The sequence below is a fragment of the Miniopterus schreibersii genome (genome assembly GCF_964146895.1).
Source record: "Miniopterus schreibersii genome assembly, chromosome: 11".
Taxonomy (NCBI): Eukaryota; Metazoa; Chordata; class Mammalia; order Chiroptera; family Miniopteridae; genus Miniopterus; species Miniopterus schreibersii.
In genome coordinates, this window is record NC_138111.1 from 20749626 (window position 1) to 20769455 (window position 19830).

The following is a 19830-nucleotide window of genomic DNA, read 5'->3' on the forward strand; positions in this document are numbered from 1 at the left end:
TATTTTTCCCTGGGCTATGCTTCAACCCTTCGTGCGCATGTGTGTCCCCACCTGATTGAGTCTTCAGTTGCATCAATGGCCCCTCATATCCTCACTGCCTTTTCTTCCAGGATGACCACATCAGTGGATGTCCTCGTGTCCATCTGTGTTATCTTTGCAATGTCCTTCGTCCCGGCCAGCTTCGTCGTGTTCCTGATCCAGGAGCGGGTCAGCAAGGCAAAGCACCTGCAGTTCATCAGCGGAGTGAAGCCCGTCATCTACTGGCTCTCCAACTTCGTCTGGGATATGGTAAGGACGCCGCTCCGCTGCTGCGGAAATCTCCGTCGGGGCCGTGCACTGGGTGAAAGAGCCCCTGGCGCTCTCGTAAGGGTGTTCTCGCTCGTCTAAAGATGAATGAGAAGGGAAAAGACGGAGGCAGCTGTATTCATTCATGTCGCCAAACATGGTGTTAGGTGCCGAGCTGACCCCACGCCAGAGAGAAACCCGTCCACACTGACTGCAGTTAACGCCTCCACCAGCACCAGCACCACCTAATTTCCTAGTGGAAAAGGTTTTTAGAGAAACATGGGAGTGGGAGACTTAGTGAAAACTCCAAGGCCTCTAACTTGTCCGGTAGGTGCTAACCTCCAGCGTCAGGGTGTTCTTTGTCTTACTAGGAAATCTGTCATTTGAAAACGTTATGCGTTTTACCAAGACGCTTAGGCATCTATCGCAAATTAGTGTTCATGCCAGCTGCGATGGGTTGCTTTTGTTCAGGACAGCATGGAGGACTTCAGAGAATTCGGAAGTTCCAGTTTTTGTAAGTGGAGTTGAAATATGTCCCCGCTATGAAACCCATTCATTGTAGGCCAGACAGAGCACATTCAATTCTTCCCCCACTGGGTCGCCCCTCAGATATGTGGAGACGACTTCCATTGAACCCAAGTCTTCGCATTCCTGAACCTAAGAGGTTGCATGAGAACATTTTGTGGCCTCCAAAGCACAGTACACGTGGGTGATGCTCAGGATGGTGATGTCTGTGCCGCTGAGAGCGAGCCTCTCAGTGCGTCGCTCTTCTGCTCCGATTGCCTTTGGATGGCCGTGCTCCGTGTTGTTAATGTCCCTGTTGAAGAGCAGCACCCAGGATTAACCTTGTGTGCAGGCTGCCTGCGGCCGGACTGGTCACGTCTGAATGGTTTCGAGGCTGGAGGGAGTTGATGTTTATCCCTCACTTCTATTACGCGGCCCAAGGGCGTTGCGTTTTGGAAGCAGCACTGCCTTGTGGGCAACTGGGTAGTGAACTGAAGTCTCTATTTGACAGGTATTGTTAAATGGGTCTCTTTCGTTCTATTCTAATGCGGCTTTTTTTTGAGCCTAAACTTTTATATTGATCCCAGTTAAACTGCATTTTGTTTACTGTTTGCTTTTATCTTGATCCAGTAATTATTCAACAAACACATTCTGCGTGCTCACTGTGTGTCTGACTCTGCCAGGCATAGGAGATTCAGAGATGAAAGAGCAAGTCCCTAAGTCAGGAATGTCCCTTATCTTCCTGTGTATTATCTGCCCCTCCAGTGTTTTAGAGCCTCTGATGTTGGCTAAGTTATGTCTTCATCTGATTTTTGATAAACACGTTGAGTAGAAATGAGACTGAAGCCGAGCCCTGTGGTCTGAAGCTGCAGCTTCTTCTTACGGTTGACAAACCCACCGTCACATCCCTGCCTGTGCTTTGTTCTGCCAGCTATAAAGTATCACAGTTGTCTTAGGGACAGGTCTTTATTGGTGCACTTAAAATTTATTTTTATTTTTGTAGAGAATTTATGTAAGAGTTTATTCGAGCCAAACTGACAACATATGCTGGGAAGCAAGATATCAAATGCTCCGTATTTGTGCATTTTAATTCCTGGTACTCTGTCAGGAGAGACTTTAAGATTATCCTCAGTGTGATGAAACAATTCTGACATTCATATTATAAGCACTTACCTCATAAATAGATTACATGTGAGATTGGACCTGGGCAGACTGTAATGTAGCATTAATGATTAAACAGACCCAGTCATCTTCGCGAAAAATAGTTGAAGCTTATTTGCTGCCCGTGGAATGGAAATTACTCTGACCGGGGATCCATCGTTCAGTAGGTTTACTGAGCGTGACACCTTGGCTTAGCTGTTGGAAAGGCAGAAAGGGCATTCGGTTTATAAAACCAGCCAAGGGTAAAATGCTTGTCAAAATGTATTGTCCAGTATGTTGATTAATAGTTTATGCGGCTTCATTAATTCAGAGTTATTCTTCGATATGTTTCTCTGCCCTTTCTTGTCCGGTGATGGTGAAGACTTGGGATTCATTGTATCTTTGACGCAGGGGTGAACTTCATTTCCTTGTTTCACTTTCAGTGCAACTATGTGGTCCCCGCGACGCTGGTCATTGTCATCTTCATCTGCTTCCAGCAGAAGTCCTACGTGTCCTCCACCAACCTGCCTGTGCTCGCCCTCCTGCTTCTGCTCTACGGGTAAGGCGCCCCGGGTGGGCGACAGCAGCGGGTAAGGCATGCGGTGCCCGGCGTCAGCGGGGGGCAGGGGACAGACGCCCCGTGGACACCTGTCTTGGTGCCTCCCCAGGTGGTCGATCACGCCTCTCATGTACCCGGCCTCCTTCGTGTTCAAGATCCCCAGCACGGCCTACGTGGTCCTCACCAGCGTGAACCTCTTCATCGGCATCAACGGCAGCGTGGCCACGTTCGTGCTGGAGCTGTTCACGGACAACGTGAGTTCCGCCGGGAGAGCCGCTCCTGCCGGGACGCGCGTCTCGGGGGCCGGGGGACGCTGTTTAATCGTGATCCTGCCCCGCTGGTCTGTGTGTGGACACCGCCTGCCACTCTGTCCTTTATCAGATTCTCTCCCTCAGCTTTGCGTGGTGCCTCTGCCTGCCTTTTCCTTACCCTTCTCTGAGCAAACCTTTCCGATTCCTCTGATGAGTTCCTTTGTACTCCTTTCTGCTTAAACGTTGCTTTTCCAGTATTTTTTCATCGGCTATCTTTGCTTTCCACTTCAGATGCCGTCTCCGGGTGGCACCATTCATTCCGGGGGCTTTTACCAGCACCTGCCTCGGTGTCGTATGTTGTGGCCTCTCAGTTCTGTGCCTTCAGTCCTGATGGTTCCCTTGAACTCTAGCCTCACATTCTGCCGGGTGCTTAGCCCCATTTCAGTAATTTACAGATACCCCACACAAGACATGTCTTAATTATCTTTCCCCTTAGAACCTAACGTTCCTCCTGCCTTTCCTGTCACTCGGGGTGGCATTACCATCCACTCAGTCACCCGAGCTGGCGACATTTGAATTGTCTTACATGCTTTGCTTTTGTTTTCCCCCACATTCCACTGGTTACCTTGTCAGTTCTTCCAGTTACAGATATCTTAAACAAGTGTCCCCATCCATTCCTGTTGTCATCGCTTTTGTCCAGACACCTCAACTTGGCACGTAAGGCCTTCTAGAGGTGCACAACCTTTCCTGGCCAGTTCCCACCACACCCTTTCCCAAGGGGCTGCAATCTTCAGCTGAGTTGTCCCTTAAAGCCACCATGCTACTGTAGGCCTGGCCTAAAATGCCCTTCCTCTGGCACAGAGACCGGTCTGCTAGTATCTGATTGACCCTTCCAGATTGAGCTCGAGTGTGAAGCTCTCCTTTCCTGCCCTCTGGGACCTGCTCTCTCTTGTCCCTGTGCTCCCAGAGCCCCCAATTCATGACTCCATCCAACTCACATCCAACAGTGTGGTAATTTCCTGTTTTCATGTCACTCTTTCTCAGAACAGAGACTACTTCTTATTAACTTTCGCCTCACCTGTGCCCTAGCACAGTACATCCAGCATATATAACTTACTCAGTTGCTGCATAGTTGGCTACTGCGGGCTTAATGTATTCAGGAAGAATTATTGACCCAGGCACGAGCAATTTGCTTTTAAATTGCTAAGAAACATTTTGACGGATTTGCTTCTGATTAAACATAGCCATGTTTCACAACTTTGCTCGTGTTTCCCCATACTCGCAGCATTGTTCCAGGTTTTCTGAAGGGCAGAGTTTTTATTATGTTACCTATCATCAGCTATGGCTGCTGCTGTTTGCTGGTATCTGAATTCAGAGGTTGAGCTTGACCTCAGGGAATCAGATATTTTCTCTCCCATACCTCAGACCTTGATACATTTTTAGCTTAAACCACGAGTGACGTCCAGTCTCCCTCTGTCTTATTTTTTTTTAGAAGCTGAATAACATCAATGATATCCTGAAGTCCGTGTTCTTGATCTTCCCACACTTTTGCCTGGGACGGGGGCTCATTGACATGGTGAAAAACCAGGCGATGGCTGACGCCTTGGAAAGGTTTGGTGAGTGACAGCAGGGGTCGAAGGGTGTTTTACTGGAGGTGGCGGTTTGCATGGGCCTTGCTTCTCTGGCCTTGGTTTTGGAAAGAGGCTGGTGACTGGGCACAGGACTTCCCCCCACTGACGGGGCTGGTGACAACACAGCTGGTTGTTGCGTGGGTCTTGTAACACAGCCACTTGTGCCTGTGATAGCACTGAGAACAGCGAGGGGGCAGTTTCAGAGGTGAGGAAAAACTGCTTTGAGCATGAATCCAGTGCCTGATGCCACTGGTTGGGATTGTCAGAGTCACTGCAAAAGTCAAACCACAGCCTTGAGAATTAGGCACAGGCCGGGGAATCAGAAGGAAAGATGCAAACTTTGGCTCATTAGGACAATCATGAGTCTGCAGATGTGGCCTATATTATTTTTTACATAGTCTATAAGGAGGGAATTACTGCAGCTCTTTCTACTTTTATAGTCTTCAGAAGTATTTCTAAGGTGCTCTCTGATTTTTCTTAGTGAAACTTATAATTTGTTAAAATACTGACACAAAACATTACCCCGGATTGTTGCCATTTTACAAAGGATTTTGGCATCTCATTAAAAAGGAGACATATCTCTGAGATGATGTTACAGATCTAGTACACGTTGGCTCTGAAGTTCTGATTGATACTGAATCGCAGTATGTTTCCCCAAAACCTTACCTTAAATGAGACTTGGACAGTGGTCACTCCCTTATAGTTTTCTTCTTCTCATGGGTGATGACCACTGGTGTTTCTAGGAAGAGGGGTGACTCTGAGCCTGGATTTGAGGAAGGGCCTGGTCCTCGGTGCTTCCGTTCTGACTGGCTCTCTGCCTTGTGTCCTCCAGGGGAGAACCGCTTCGTCTCGCCGCTCTCCTGGGACCTGGTGGGACGCAACCTGTTCGCCATGGCTGTGGAGGGGGTGGTGTTCTTCCTCATCACTGTCCTGATCCAGTACAGATTCTTCATCCGGCCCAGGTGAGCTTTTTCTCAGAACTCACGGAGCACCGGTGTGAGGGTCACAGAGGAGAAGCACCTAGAAATACTTGTCAGTGGTGTTTGGAGCAAATTGAACTCAAAGCAGGTAACCACACTGTGTTCCTAATGTGGACATCCCCGGGCCCCATCCCTGCCAGTCCTGAAAGCTGGAGAGTAGATTTTATAGGACTGCTTTAGAAATGGTCTTTCTCTTGAAAAATCACTGGAAAGTTGACTTTTCTTAAATTTTCTCCCCCCAAGACCTGTAAATACAAAGCTCCCTCCTCTGAATGATGAAGACGAAGATGTCAGGCGGGAAAGACAGAGAATTTGTGACGGTGGAGGGCAGAATGACATCTTGGAAATCAAGGAGCTGACTAAGGTGAGGCTACAACAGCTTGTCTTTAAATGTTTGAGCTTCATGTGTTGGAAACCAGCATTTTGCCGACTTGCTTAATAAAAGGAGCATGTGTCTCAAAACATGCATCTACACCAACCTTCTATTAACTTTATTTAAAGCACACCATGGGGACTTCTTAATCAAAGAACTCCTGCTTAGAATACCTTTGTAATGGGAACCCTCATTCTTGACCGTATGAGTGTTGTATGCCTGGTCAGAACTAAGTAGAGAGACCAAACGGCTGATTTGTTTGAGTCCAGAGAGCGGATCGACCTCCACTGCTCAGGAGGAGGGTCTGTTTCATTCCTCTCTAGGTGCCAGAATCCCAACAGTCCATTGTTTTTTTGTAATATGTACAATAGTTGCAATGTTTTGATTACAAATTTTTACCCTGCAGAACTTAGCTTTTAAAAAAATCTATAATATCTTTATATAGTAAGTAAATGAAAAATTATGTAGACATTAATGACCAATGTTTTGTAAAAGGTTGATATTAAAAATAAAAAGTTCACTTGTATTTTGAGCTTCAGAGTCATTCAAACGCTAGTGCCACAGAGATAGACCAAAGACCAAGGCTCTTAGCACATCTGTGACTTAGTCTTATGGATGAGTTTATTTCGTGATGTGTGTGGGCTCTAATTCCCTCTCCCAGAGCTGCCCGGGGTCGCTGTGAATCACTGTGGCTCACGAACGTTTGCATTTTGTTTGCAGGTGTATAGAAGGAAGAGGAAGCCTGCTGTGGACAGGATTTGTGTTGGCATCCCTCCTGGCGAGGTACAGGCACTTTCCCTACATTGTCCTTGTCCCTGTTAATCCAGACAGTCTCTACCCAATCAAACAGCAACGTTCGTAAGGGGTAAAAGCGGCTTTTAAAGACTTGACAATTTGTATCTATGTGAAGCAGTCGGTCATTGAGAGGATGGGGACTCCATATGTCAAAAGAGAATGATTTTGGATAAAATCTCAGGCAGTGTAAGAAAAACATGCATGCCCAACACGTGATCTGTTCGAGATGATGATGAAATTCAAATAGATTTTTTAAATTAGATTTTCTCTCGTCTCATTCTTGTTTGTATTCTTTTATGCCCTTTAACCAGATTAGATAGTGAAATTTGACTAGTTGGCTTTCATTGGTGTTTTTTACTCATTAACTTTGGCTTCAACTTAAGGACTCAGATGATATTACAAAATATGCCCACACTTAAAATGATCCCATTATAAAATGGGATCTGCTTAAATGTTCATGTGATTCCTTAAGGGAAAGAAAACCTTTCACTCTCCATTGCTATTTGAGAACGATAGGGTCACGTTATATAAAAACCAAGCTGAGGTGACTATGGATTTCGTAGTGGTTATTTAGATTGTAATTTGCTGCTACAATTTACTGAATCTTTTTCAGTGCTTTGGGCTCCTGGGAGTTAATGGGGCTGGGAAGTCGTCAACTTTCAAGATGTTAACTGGAGATACCACTGTTACCAGAGGAGATGCCTGCCTTAACAAAAATAGGTGAGAAAAGAAGGGGTCTGTATTTTATTTACATATTTAAATACATTCTTATGACCACAACAGTACTATATAGAGTTTATAAAAATAGTGAAATACAGTAAAGAAGAAAATCAATTATTTGTAATCCCACTACCTAGAGATAACCACTACTTATATCTCCTTTCAGTCTCATACTGTTTTTTAACAGCTTTATTCAGGTATAATTTACTTGTGTCATATATAATTTACTTGTTATAAGAGCACAAGTCATAATTTTTAGTAAATATACAGTTTCGCAACCGTCATCTCAATCCAGTTTTAGAACATTCCCATCATCCAAAATTTATTTTTTATATATACATGTAAATGTATTATAAAATTGAATCATACTATATCTAGATTTTGAAAATTAGTTTTCATGGTTAATGAGTATATTATGACTATTTCCCAAAAGGTTACATATTCTAAGATGTTGAATTTTATATTCTGCATAAAGTTCCCTTATTTCCTATACCTGTAGTTTACTTAATGAATTTATTATTGTTGGACATTTATTAGTCTGCTTTTCACTATGTAAATATGCCCTTGTACGCATCTGTGATTATTTCCTCAGGGCAAATTCCTATAAGGTAAAAGCATATGCACCTGCCAAATTGCCCTTGCTAAAGGTTGCATCAATGTATGAGGCCACCCCCAGGCTAGTATCTGAGAATGCACAGGTCACTCCGCAATCTGATCATCAGGGGTGCAGCTCCACCTCAGGGGACTGTAGGCACTGTTACCCTTGAGCACTTGAAATACCTGGGGCTCCTCTAGGCTTTTTATATGGAGATGGTACAAGGCAGTGGCTTTTGACCTTTTCTGACCCTGACCCATGCTAGCAGGTACATTTTACATCTAAACCCAGTAAATACAAAGACATAAACAAGCACATAATAAAGGCTCCTAAAACAATACCCACTGTTACTACGCGTAGTGCACTCTGATATTCTGATATTTCTTACTCTTCTCTATACTATGTTGTTAAAAAATACTGGTTGTGACGAAGTAAATTTATTTCACTTTTTTTTTCACTAATGGGTGATGACTCACAATTTGAAAACAATGGATGGGGGTCGGGGTGGGAGGGTGGGCTGCTGGCCAATACAATTGAAAAGAAAAAGGAACTTATTGTACTTATGTGTCCTGTGTGTCTAAGCAGTTTTTTCAGTAGCAGTGTTTAAGAGAACAGAAATTCTAGACGAGCAGGCTAAGGCTGCACACCTGCCTCCCAGGGTTGTTCCTGGCACCTGGCTCCTGGAGCACATAACAGTGAAGGCAATAAGTGGCCCAAACTAAGGTTTATCACAGCAACTGGTTGTAAGAACTGGCCTGGGCAGTGCTGTGAGAGCCAGGCAGTGTCCATGGGTGCCTCAGTCATAATTCTGGAAAAGGGTGGACCTGGAAGTACTAATTAGATTTGCAGAGAGGAACGGCTACTGCTAAAAGGCCAAGCTAGGGGCAGTCTGGGTGGCCGAAGTGCAACTACCAAATTGGATGTGGACCCTGAGCTTCTCCTACATCAGGGATTCTTAACCTGAGATTGGCTCTATAGTGCTAAATGCCACCCTGCCAATGTATATAAAATTCTGTCTATAGGTATATTTTTTTCCTGTCACCTTAAAAACCCAGGAGGGTGCCTTGGTTGGATATTTAGTAGGACCAAGGGGGTTGGAACATGCTGTGGCTGAGTCAATGTGTGAGCAACAGAGTGCAGAGGGAGGTCACACCCAGAGTGGCAGGGCCTCCTCTGGATCTGAATGGCCATGGAGACGACTTTGGAGCAACAAGGCACTTGGTACATATGACTGGACCACAGAGTCGAGTCTGGGATGGAAGTTAGTGTTACAGCCCCGGAGCTGTGTGACTGAGACTATTGGTAAAGGTGGTGCTGTGGTTGGGACGGACCCAGGAATTCTAAAATGGGACTGAGCCTGCAGATTGTTGGGGGAGCCACGTGCAGGGACTGGGCGGGATAGGGGCCGGAAGCCTGACTGCCAGGAGGGGCTGGCATCCTGGGGGCAGAAAGGCTGTTCTTCCAGCAGGTGTGCTCGATGGTACTTTTGTCACATACAAGCAGATGTTATAGGAACATTAGGCAGGATTGTCTGAGCAGAGTATCTCCAAATGCCCCAAACTTGACCAGTTTTTTTCCTTTGCAGTATCTTATCAAACATCCATGAAGTACATCAAAACATGGGCTATTGCCCTCAGTTTGATGCCATCACGGAGCTGATGACGGGAAGGGAACACGTGGAGTTCTTTGCCCTCTTGAGAGGAGTCCCAGAGAAAGAAGTTGGCAAGGTACGTGGGCACCAGCACGCCAGCCTGCCTCACCTGGCATCCTGACTGACAGTGCACCCGAAGGCTTTGACTTTCACACATGGCCATCGGCTTCAGGCTGTTTTCTTCATGGGTGCAGCAGTGGGGAATGCTGGCCCTGTGCCCCTGCTTTCAGGGTGGGAATCCCTGGTGGCGGTAGGGTGGGGAGCTGTGGACAGGCACGTGTTGGAAGGCAGGGTGACCTGCCATTCTGCTCTCAGCTCTGTGACACTTGCCAGCTCATGATTATAGAATCTGGTGTTACACATTGAAAGAGTTTTCACGTGTAAGTGTAAGAAAGCGTGGTAAAGGTACCAAACCGGACAGGAGCCAAGCAGCTTTTTATTGCTCTAGGTTGGTGAGTGGGCCATTCGGAAGCTGGGCCTCGTGAAGTACGGAGAAAAATACGCTGGTAACTATAGTGGCGGCAACAAGCGCAAGCTTTCCACGGCCATGGCTCTGATCGGCGGGCCTCCTGTGGTGTTCCTGGTGAGTGTGACTAGCTGGAAAACTCTTCCGGCCCGAATGGAAACCATCACTTTTCTAAACTCCTGTATGTCCAGGGATGTTGCCTGACGGGCTTGCCAATGACAGGTTCCTCTCCCCTGACCAGGAACAGCAGAGCAGCCTCGGGGAAGAGAGGGAAGCCCCCTTGTTCCTCTCCTTGACACACCCCAGGTGGCTCTGCCAGGCCCTCTGATGCTCCCAAAGAGAGATGCTACAGGCCTGTTTCTCTGGCATGGAGAACCCTGACTAGTGTGGTTGAGGCTGGGTGTGGGGTTTGACGTTTCTCTGGAACATTCTTTTTTACCACCTGTGTTTTTATCCCCTGAAAATGGAGAGTGTAGACACAGCTTTAAGATCCCCAAAGTAGCACCTGGCCTTAGTGCCTTACATGCTGATAGATGGGAAACGGGATTAGACGGGACAGTGGCCCTGGGCCTGTTCTCCTCCGCTGAGAAGAGCATTGAAGTTATCGCAGGAAGGAGCCTGGGATTGAGGCTTTAATGTTATCTGGACCATTTGGACCTGGAATTTGCTTCTCTACAATGAGCAAGTACAACAGCACAGGCTAAGCTGGAGTGAGCTACAAGAGGAGAGAAGGAATTTTACCAAAACCTTATACTGACTTCAGTAGAGATTCTAGACAAAATGAATGTTTAGTATATACTTGTCAGTTGTGAAAAGATGATTGAAACGAAGTGGCTCTTTTCCTTCCATTTCTGTTTATTTGGAGAAATTTAATTTCATAAAAATTTAGGTGGAGTTTTCTGCTTCAAGGAGACATTTATAGAAGTGAACTGGTTCTTGTATGTAAAGTCTGGTTCTTTGGTCCATCAATAAATAACTAGAATGGTTAAAATTTAGGCTATTTCACAGATGCTTCTGCATCTAAAACCAAGTCTGTCCTTGATGTTTTTTGCAGTAAATAGTAAGACTTACTTTATTCTACTTACAGGATGAACCGACCACAGGCATGGATCCCAAGGCCCGGCGCTTCCTGTGGAACTGCGCCCTGAGTGTTGTCAAGGAGGGGAGATCAGTAGTGCTGACATCTCACAGGTCTGTAGTGGAGACCCGGCTTGGCTTCTCCATTGTGTGACTTTAAAATTTCCAATTGATATAAATGATTGTTGTATAAAAATCCAAAAATCCAGAAAGGCAAAGAGAAAAGCAATCATTGTCAGAATTGCATCACTTGTAGATAACTATTACTATCGCTGGGCAATAATAATCTTTGCTGTTTTCTTATGCAAATCTATATACACAAGTGTGCGTGTCTGTGTGTGAGATTTATAAACAAAAGTGCAAGCTTAGTGTAATGCTGCCCTTTCAACAATAGATGGTGAACGTTATTCCGAGTCAGTTGTCATTTCTTCAGCTGGATAGTAATAGACTTAATTGGTGTGTTTTTTGTAGACATTTGGGTGGTTTCCAGCTTTTTCACGATTGTAAACAGCACCACAGTGCCCAGTGTTATCCCCACATCTTCGTGTATCTGTAACAGGATGCGGTTATGCCTTAGGAGGCTGGGAGCGTTCCTTTGAGATGCCAGGTGTCGTGGGATGCTCTAATGGCTCTAGCTAGGAGCATCCCGCTAAAGCTAAGACCTCACTCTGTTTTCCCACAGCATGGAAGAATGTGAAGCCCTTTGCACTAGGATGGCAATTATGGTCAACGGGAAGTTCAGGTGTCTTGGTAGCGTCCAACATCTGAAAAATAGGTAACAAAGATAATTTCTTTGGGATAGCACCTACTGGGAAAGCTTGTTCTTATTTACTTAGTTTTTTGTGAGCGTATAAATGGTGGCTCTAAAATAAAGGGAAATAAACTGAATAAAATGGTAAGAGTGGAAAGAATGAGGGCTTTGCAGTCCAAGAGAGCTGCATTCGCATTCTGCATTCTCCTTTTACTGGTTGCAGGCCCCCCTTGGGCAAGTTACTTAAGCTCTCGGAGAGGCAGTTTCCTAGGGAATACTCTCCTTCCAGCTTCGTTATATAGATGAAATGGAAAAATTTATACCTGCCAGTATGAGTAGAGCAGAGACTTGGAGTCACACATAGATGGATCCGCACCCTGGCCCCACCACTTTATGAGCTCTGTCCCACGGGCAGGTGACCAAGTCCCCAGGCTTCAGTGTCTCTGTGACACCTGCCAGGCGTCCTGGGTCCAGGTGAGGAGTAAGTGAAGTCGTGTGTCTAAGGCCCGCACGTGGCACCGCACCAGCTACTCAGGAGACGATAACCTGCTCCTTCCCTCTGGGTCCGTCGGAGGCCTCTCTTTTTTAAATTACTCTTTTGACAAGTTTCCTGAGGATCTTCCATTTGGACTTTGTCTCTCTGCTTTCAGGTTTGGAGACGGTTACACAATAGTTGTGCGCATAGCGGGGTCCAACCCGGACCTGAAGCCCGTCCAGGACTTCTTTGGACTCGCCTTCCCGGGCAGCGTCCTGAAGGAGAAGCACCGCAACATGCTACAGTACCAGCTGCCTTCGTCGTTGTCCTCTCTGGCCAGGATCTTCAGCATCCTTTCCCAGAGCAAAAAGCGACTCCACATCGAGGACTACTCCGTGTCTCAGACGACACTTGACCAAGTAAGCTTCCACACCAGGAACAGGTTTACTCTGCAGGGAGAGGAGTCCTGCCCCCTTCCTCACCGCATCATGGGCCGAGGGCCGTGCAGAGACGGAGTCTGAATTCCCCATCTCCCGCTAGCGGTGCTTTTTGCTAACCCTCTCTGAATCTGGAAAGGGCGGTGATGCTCTCTACGTTATAGGGTCATTATGAGAACAGCGCGTAATAATCATCTTAATAACTGCCATTCATTGAGTGCCTGCCATGGGCCGGGCATTTTGCCCAGGTGCCTTACCCCATGTGAACAGCAGCAAACAGACCTTGGCACATAGTAGGTGTTCGGTAAATGTTTGTTTTCATCTCCCTTCCCTTTAACCAAGCCTCAGGAAGCCAAAGGAGATGGGTGATTGAGCCGTCGGTGATTTGGGGGTCAATTATTTTAATTCTGTCTTCGCCTTTTACTGGTTGCACGCCTGCCCTTGGGCAAGTTACTTAAGCTCTCGGAGAGTTGGTTTCCTAAGGAATATTCACCTTCCAGCTTTGTTATATAGATGAAATGGAAAGTTATATACCTGCCAGGGTAGGTAGAGCAGAGACTTGGAGTCACCCATAGGTGGGTCCACACCTTGGCCACCCCACCACTTATGAGTTCTATGGTTTTTTTACATTTTTAAATGGTTAACGCTTTTTCGAGTAATCCCCCTCTCCCCCGCAGTTTTCTAGTTCACCTACATACACAGTCTCGTGTTCTCCCACCTGAACTAATGCCCACGTAGGGAAAACCGCAACTCAGAGAAAGAACAAGCCGAGGGGTATTCACCAAGGTCCACCTTTCTCTTGACAGGTATTTGTAAACTTTGCCAAGGACCAAAGCGACGACGACCCCTTAAAGGACCTGTCGTTACACAAAAACCAGACAGTAGTGAACGTTTCGGTCCTCACGTCCTTCCTGCAGGATGAGAAAGTGAAAGAAAGTTGTGTGTGAAGAGCCCTGTTCCTGCAGGGTGCCTGCAAGAAAGGAGGGACTTGCCCTTCCTCTGCCCCGCGTGGGGAGCCCGCAGGGAGGAGCTGGACGGTTCTGCGGGGAGCAGTAAACTGGATACTGTACTGATACTCTTCAATGCAATGCAATTCAATGCAATCAAAACGAAATTCCACGACAGGGGCAGTGCCTTTGTAGCCGATGTCTCGTAGGGCTCTCGAGTGAAAAAAGACTTGAATTCAGTGTACTACCTTATGCGTGTGTGAAACTCTAGTATGGAACCCAGAGGACATAGGGGCTTGAAACCATACTTGTTTTTCTTTTTGTTCTCACTGGGGCTGCAACAGTAATTCGTCAAGTAATCCTGGCCAGTGATGATTTGCCCACATCGAAAGGCATGCATGCTCGCCCCACTCACTGCGCCGTGCCATGCCCAGGGACTGGTTTCCTGGTGCCACCTCCACTGATGGCAGCGAGTGCACCGGAATAAGTGGTGCTCAGAAAGCCCGAAGCACCACGGCGCGTCACGCACACTTTTGTGAAAGTTCTTCTACTCAGAGTCTATCGACATCAAATATCAGGAGACAAAAACGGTGCCATGTGTCGGAGTGGGGGGAAAGCCCTGCTTGGATTCCCTCCCGATGAGCTGCTCTGGTTGATGGTAACATGCAAATTGTGGGTGGCTGTAGACAAGTGAGACTTGGTTTCATTGTTACATTGTCCCTTGCTTGGAGCCAAGGGTCTCCAGGGCCATCTTGCTGGGACTCTTTACATGTACTTAGGTCCTGGGAGGGAGCAAAGAGCCAGCAGCCAGTTCGTTGGGGCTGTGAGCTGCTGGGGCCGGGGCGCGGGCTGAGCGGGGGCAGGGGGAGCGCTCACACCCGGCAGGCCCGCGCCCACTTGTGCGGTCGCCCGCCCGCCCGCCCGCGCGGCACGCTGCGGCCAAGGGCTCGTTCCACGCCAGTGTAGTGCTATCTCTGGCTTGTTGAATTACTGTAGAGTATGGAAAGGTGGAGTTGTATTTTCACAGAAATCTTTGCCCTTTTAATGTTATTTGGAATTCTAAGTTCTGTGAGTGACTTTTGAAACCTTAGAATGGCCTCTTCGTACAAGCCTGTGGCGGTCGCCTGACTAGTGCCTCGAGACGTGGTGGTCAGGGTCTCATGACGTTCTGCTTACGTTTCTTTAAGACGATATGAAATACTCAGACTCAGTTCATTAGTCAAGTCTTTTCTGAGCCTGCGATACAGCGGAATGAGGCTGGGTGGGTGGCTGGGTGGGGTGGGCAGCGATTAAATCTCAGATTTCCTGTGCCATGCTATGCAGCTAACTGGTTTACAAGCGTAGGTTTTTCTGTGGTTGTGGTTGTGGGTGCCAAATGAAAGAAAACTGGGCAGACCACTGTTTTGAAAATAGCAACAATGCAAAAGCCAAGAGCGTGTAAATGTCGTAAGGGTCACAAGAGGTAAATAATGAGTATTTTTACAGAGAACACAGTTTTAAAAGTTGTTGAACTAGACAGTTTGTGCTCATGGCATTTAGAACCTTCAAATAATGAACTGGCTTTGAAGATCTTAGATCCCGCATTCATACAATCTCAAATTTTTCATCTCTTCAATCTCTAACCTATAATGAAGAAAAAAATAAAAACAGCAAATACCCCCACATGAAATTTGAGACTTTTCTAATGCAGTCTTATTTTTTTGTCAGTAAACACTTTAAAAAACATTATTTCACTAATGCTTAATGTCATCTGTTTTGAGACCACAAAAAGTGAAGTTCCAGCGATCTTTCACTACATTATTTTTTTTCCCTGATATTTATTAACTCTAAGGGTATAAAGTTTCAGATCTATTTTAAATTTATATTTTGTCTTTTAAAATTTACTGAATGTTATCACATCACTTGTTGATTGGGGGGAAAAAATGACTTTTAGAAATTGCCAATATTGTTTCCTAAAATGATAAACAAGTAATGAAGGCATATTTCCAAAAACTAGAGATTATAACAAGATCACTGTATTTTATGCTATCTACAATGATATAAAATTCATAGAATATTGATTTTCTCCTTGTGTAATATTTTTCAGAATCAAACTTGTTAGTTTCCTCATTTCATTCATGTTTGAATTTTCTACTATATTAAATCCATGAGCAGCTCCTTGCTTTAATTACTCTGACTTCAAGGCCATGTTTTAAAAAAGTCAGAAGGTACTGTGAACTCTTTCGAAAAAAATACAGTAATGTTTCAATATAAATTTAAAAGGATCTCTTCTGAAGCTAGAAACCATCTACAGTTACCATCAACTTCATTAATACTGTTACCTCTTATCCAAATAGTAAACTTTTAAATTGTCCTGTGTAAACTAATTATAGTAGACATTCTTACCAACTCTATACTCAAGTAAAATTTCTCTGTATTCCCTGTGGAAATGTAACTGTGAGTTTCAGAAATTCTCAAGTGTTCAAAGATTTCTGCTTTTGCTTCTTTTGGGCATCTTGGAAACCTTATGAACAACTGTGAATATAAAAAGTAAAAACGAAAACAGTAACAAAGCCCTCTATACCCAAATGCCCAGCACAGTTCATTGTTAAAAAACTAACAACCAAACCTCAAACTACTGTATTTCACTATCTGTACTGAAAACAATGCATTGTGACTATTTAATGTTGCACACCATTCATTCACTGTATAGTAACTATTGACTAAAGGGATTTGTCTGTGTTCTCTTGTGGTTGTATATATCAGGAAAATAATTTTTCCAAAGAGCCATGTGTCATATACTATTGAACCACTTTGACATTGAGATATTAATTTCTACCCTTGTTACTACTTACTAGTAATAATATAGTACTATATACAATAGTGCTCTAATTCTCTTTAAAATTGTTGCATCCCTTTTATAGAATGTTTATATTTACATAGGACTAAGTATTCTATCTTCCCTTCTTATACCCTAGGATGAAGCTATGTTTTTGTGCTTTTTCTTTATCATTGGCCCTTCATTCCAAGCACTTTATGTTGTCTGTGATGGGATCTATTTTTGCACTGGAATATCTGAGAATTGCAAAACTAGACAGAAGTTTCACAATAGATTTCTAAGTTAAATCATTTTCATTAAAAGGAAAAAAGGAAAAAAAAAATTTGTACTGTCTATAACTTTATATGAAGTATTAAAAGCATATTTCTATGTTGTAATGAGTCACGAAATAAAGCTGTGACGGTTCTCTTGGTCTATACAAATTTATTTCCGTGCATTCGTAGCACCACCTAGTGTTAAAGCAGTTTGGCTCAAAAGTAGAAATTTTAGAAAAGCCTAAACGTCCTGTTAATCACAAAAGAGAACCGAGGGGACTGCCTGGGAGTTTTAGAAAGGGTGTTTTGCACTTTCATGAAAGTCACTGAGATGAAATTTAAAAGGTTTTTAGATAAACTTATTTTGCTTGAGGGTGATGAAACGGCGATCTCTGAAAATCCTCTGTAGCTAAGCCCGCTTAACAAAAACCTCATTTCTTCATTGGGTATTGAGGAAGCTACAAAAGCAGCCTTCAGCTCTTTTGTTTATTCAAACAAAATAATGGACACAGTGTGGCGAGTGTACGGGGAGGTGCTGGGCTGGTGGAAGGGTGAGCTTGCAGGGGAAGGAGTGAAGGGGTACAGACTAGTGTCAGACATGCCCCCCTTCTCCTGTGAAAAGTGCTGTGCCGTCTACACCCGAGCTTGCGTAGTGCTGTGAGGAGCCGTGTGGATGGATTTTTCACAGCTCATCAGATAAAGTCTCAGAAACCGTGTCTGTTTATTTTGGTACTGGAAGAACGCCTGTCAGCCACCCCCTAGTGGGCAGCACAGTGGAGTTGTCGCTCTGTTTGTGACCCCTTCTGAATGGTCGTGGAATAAGCGGTCCTTTGCCAAGGGCACGGATCTGAGCTTGGTGTGCACCCAGCTGACAGCATCAGCGTCACCACCCAGTCTTCCCTCCTTGAAGTTTACATTACAGCGACGACAATGAAATTGATAGAAAAGTATGGTTCTTTGTGAAAAATGACAACTGAGGGAGAGGAACAAACTATCGAAAAATGAGTTCATTTAGATGAAAATGGTACCCATGAGTCTTGACCAAAACATTCTTATCTAGAGAAAAGCCAATATAAACATGTACTGATTCAAACAAGAAAAAAAAAATCTAGAGCCTTTGGGATGCTAATGAATACATTAAATATGAAAAAGTAACAAAAAATTAGCTACCTTTTCCAAGTGTTCAATGCGTTGTCAGGCACCTCCTTTATTCCTCCACTGTTACCTGCCTTCTGAGGTAAGTAGCACCCCATTTGACACGAGTAAACTGTGGCTTGGACGATAAGGAACTTGTCCAAAGTTATACAGCTAGTAACCAGCAGAGGGTTCTTTTTGGTGAAGTTGAGTATTGGTTAAAATCATCCTGATCAGTATGGCATCATTTTTCGATAATTCAACAAATATTTATTGAACTCTGTTGTGTGCCAGAAACTTTTCTAGGTTCGGGGCCCGTTGTTGAAGACAGAATTCCTGCTCTACTGAACTTAAATTTCAGTGGAGTTACATGCACATTCATAATGGATGTGTAGACAAAGACATTGAGTTCAGACAGCAGCTAAGTACCAAGACAGGAACCATGGTAACGGGATAGCGGTGGTGCAGGGTGGAAGCACCAGACACAGGGAAGAACAGGAATATTTGGGAGCTGACAGGCTGCACGTAGATGAGGGAGAGAGCCATTAAGGTGACTTAGTTTGTGACCCATACTAGGTAGGTGGTTGTGTTAAAAAAGCAGTTGGTATTTCAGATTGGAACTCAGAGGCAAAGATAGGAAAGAAGACAGAGCTTGAAACGGGTGTGGCTTGGTGGTTGAGCGTCGACCTAGGATCCAGGAGATCGCGGTTCGATTCCCAGTCAGGGCACGTGCCCGGGTTGTGGGCTCGATCCCCAGTCGAAGGCGTGCAGGAGGCAGCTGATCAATGACTTTCATCATTGATGTTTCTCTCTCTCTGAAATCAATAAAGATACATGAAAAAGAAAGTGTGAATCATCAGCACATATGTGGTATTTACGCCTTGGGACTGAGTGAGTTCATATTCTTGAGCTCTGAGACCCTACTACACTTAGAAGGGAAGCCAGCAAAGGGAACAGAGGGACTGGCCAGTGAGGAGGAGGAAAATCTAAGGGTATGACGCCCAGAATCAAGAGTTTGAGGGAGGCAGAAGTGGTCAGTTGTGTCCAACACTGTTGAGAAGACGAGCCACCTAAAGGCAGCGAGAGACCTTTGAATATTGTAAGATGGAGGTCCTTAGTGTCCCTCAGAGTCGTTTCAGTGACTGGCAGGAGTGGAAGCCCACCTGGGTGGCTGGGCTCAGGGACGATAAGAGGTAAGAAGGGAAGACGGGGAATATACACGACTCTACCGAGAGTCTTGAGTTGACGGGAAGCAGAAAACATGACAATAGCTGGATTATAAAACTTTTTATTTGGATTCTTGTCTTTTTTTTTCAATCCTCACCTGAGGATATATTTTCATTGATTTTTAGAGAGAAGAAAGGGGGCAGGGAGAGAGAAACATCAGTCAATTGCCTCCTGTAACTGCCCTGACCAGGGATCGAACCCGCAACTTAGGTACGTGCCCCGAATCAAACCTGCAAGCTCTGGTGCACAGGAGAATGCTCCAACCAACCGAGCCGCCGGCCTGGATTCTTGTCCTATAATAGTGTAGGCTGCACCTGAGCAACATCTCACCTTTCTGGATTTGTTTGTTTTTTTTAATCCTTCAGACATTTTTTTGATCAGGAACCTTACACACTGAATGTTGTTCCCATTTCCCTTAGCTAATTCATAATTTACTCATTTATTTCCAATATGTCTTAGAAATGTAAAAGAATACAGCTGTAAATACAGGTATCAAGAAAGCTTAGAGGTAACAAACCTAGTTTTTGAAAGGCAGAGGCACTCAACTAAAATGGAAATTAAAGGTGTTTCAAGGAAAACCCTAGCATGTCTGTGGTGGTACTAATGAAACTCTCCTTCTGAGATTATTACCATCATGCTGGTTTCTAAGTGTAACTTAACATTTACAATTATGTTGGTAAATGTTACTGTGTCAGTACCCTATAGCAACACAGTGAAAGCTCCAGAGAAGATAAATAAAAAATGCAAATTAAAAACCCCA

At 44.8% G+C, this 19830-nt stretch overlaps 1 protein-coding gene across 1 annotated transcript in view; it reads left to right on the top strand.

Moving 5' to 3' along the window:
- Positions 1-16860, top strand: part of ABCA1 (ATP binding cassette subfamily A member 1) — a 111026-nt gene extending 94166 nt beyond the window's left edge. The window contains exons 37-50 of the mRNA XM_081152359.1: positions 111-288; positions 2373-2488; positions 2598-2742; positions 4232-4355; positions 5203-5332; positions 5594-5714; positions 6444-6506; positions 7132-7238; positions 9419-9560; positions 9933-10067; positions 11038-11141; positions 11710-11802; positions 12429-12672; positions 13497-16860. Of these exons, the coding sequence (XP_081008485.1) occupies positions 111-288; positions 2373-2488; positions 2598-2742; positions 4232-4355; positions 5203-5332; positions 5594-5714; positions 6444-6506; positions 7132-7238; positions 9419-9560; positions 9933-10067; positions 11038-11141; positions 11710-11802; positions 12429-12672; positions 13497-13637 (1843 nt within the window). The 3' untranslated portion in view covers positions 13638-16860. The remainder of the gene's footprint in view (positions 1-110; positions 289-2372; positions 2489-2597; positions 2743-4231; positions 4356-5202; positions 5333-5593; positions 5715-6443; positions 6507-7131; positions 7239-9418; positions 9561-9932; positions 10068-11037; positions 11142-11709; positions 11803-12428; positions 12673-13496) is intronic.
- The last annotated feature ends 2970 nt before the right edge of the window (positions 16861-19830 follow it).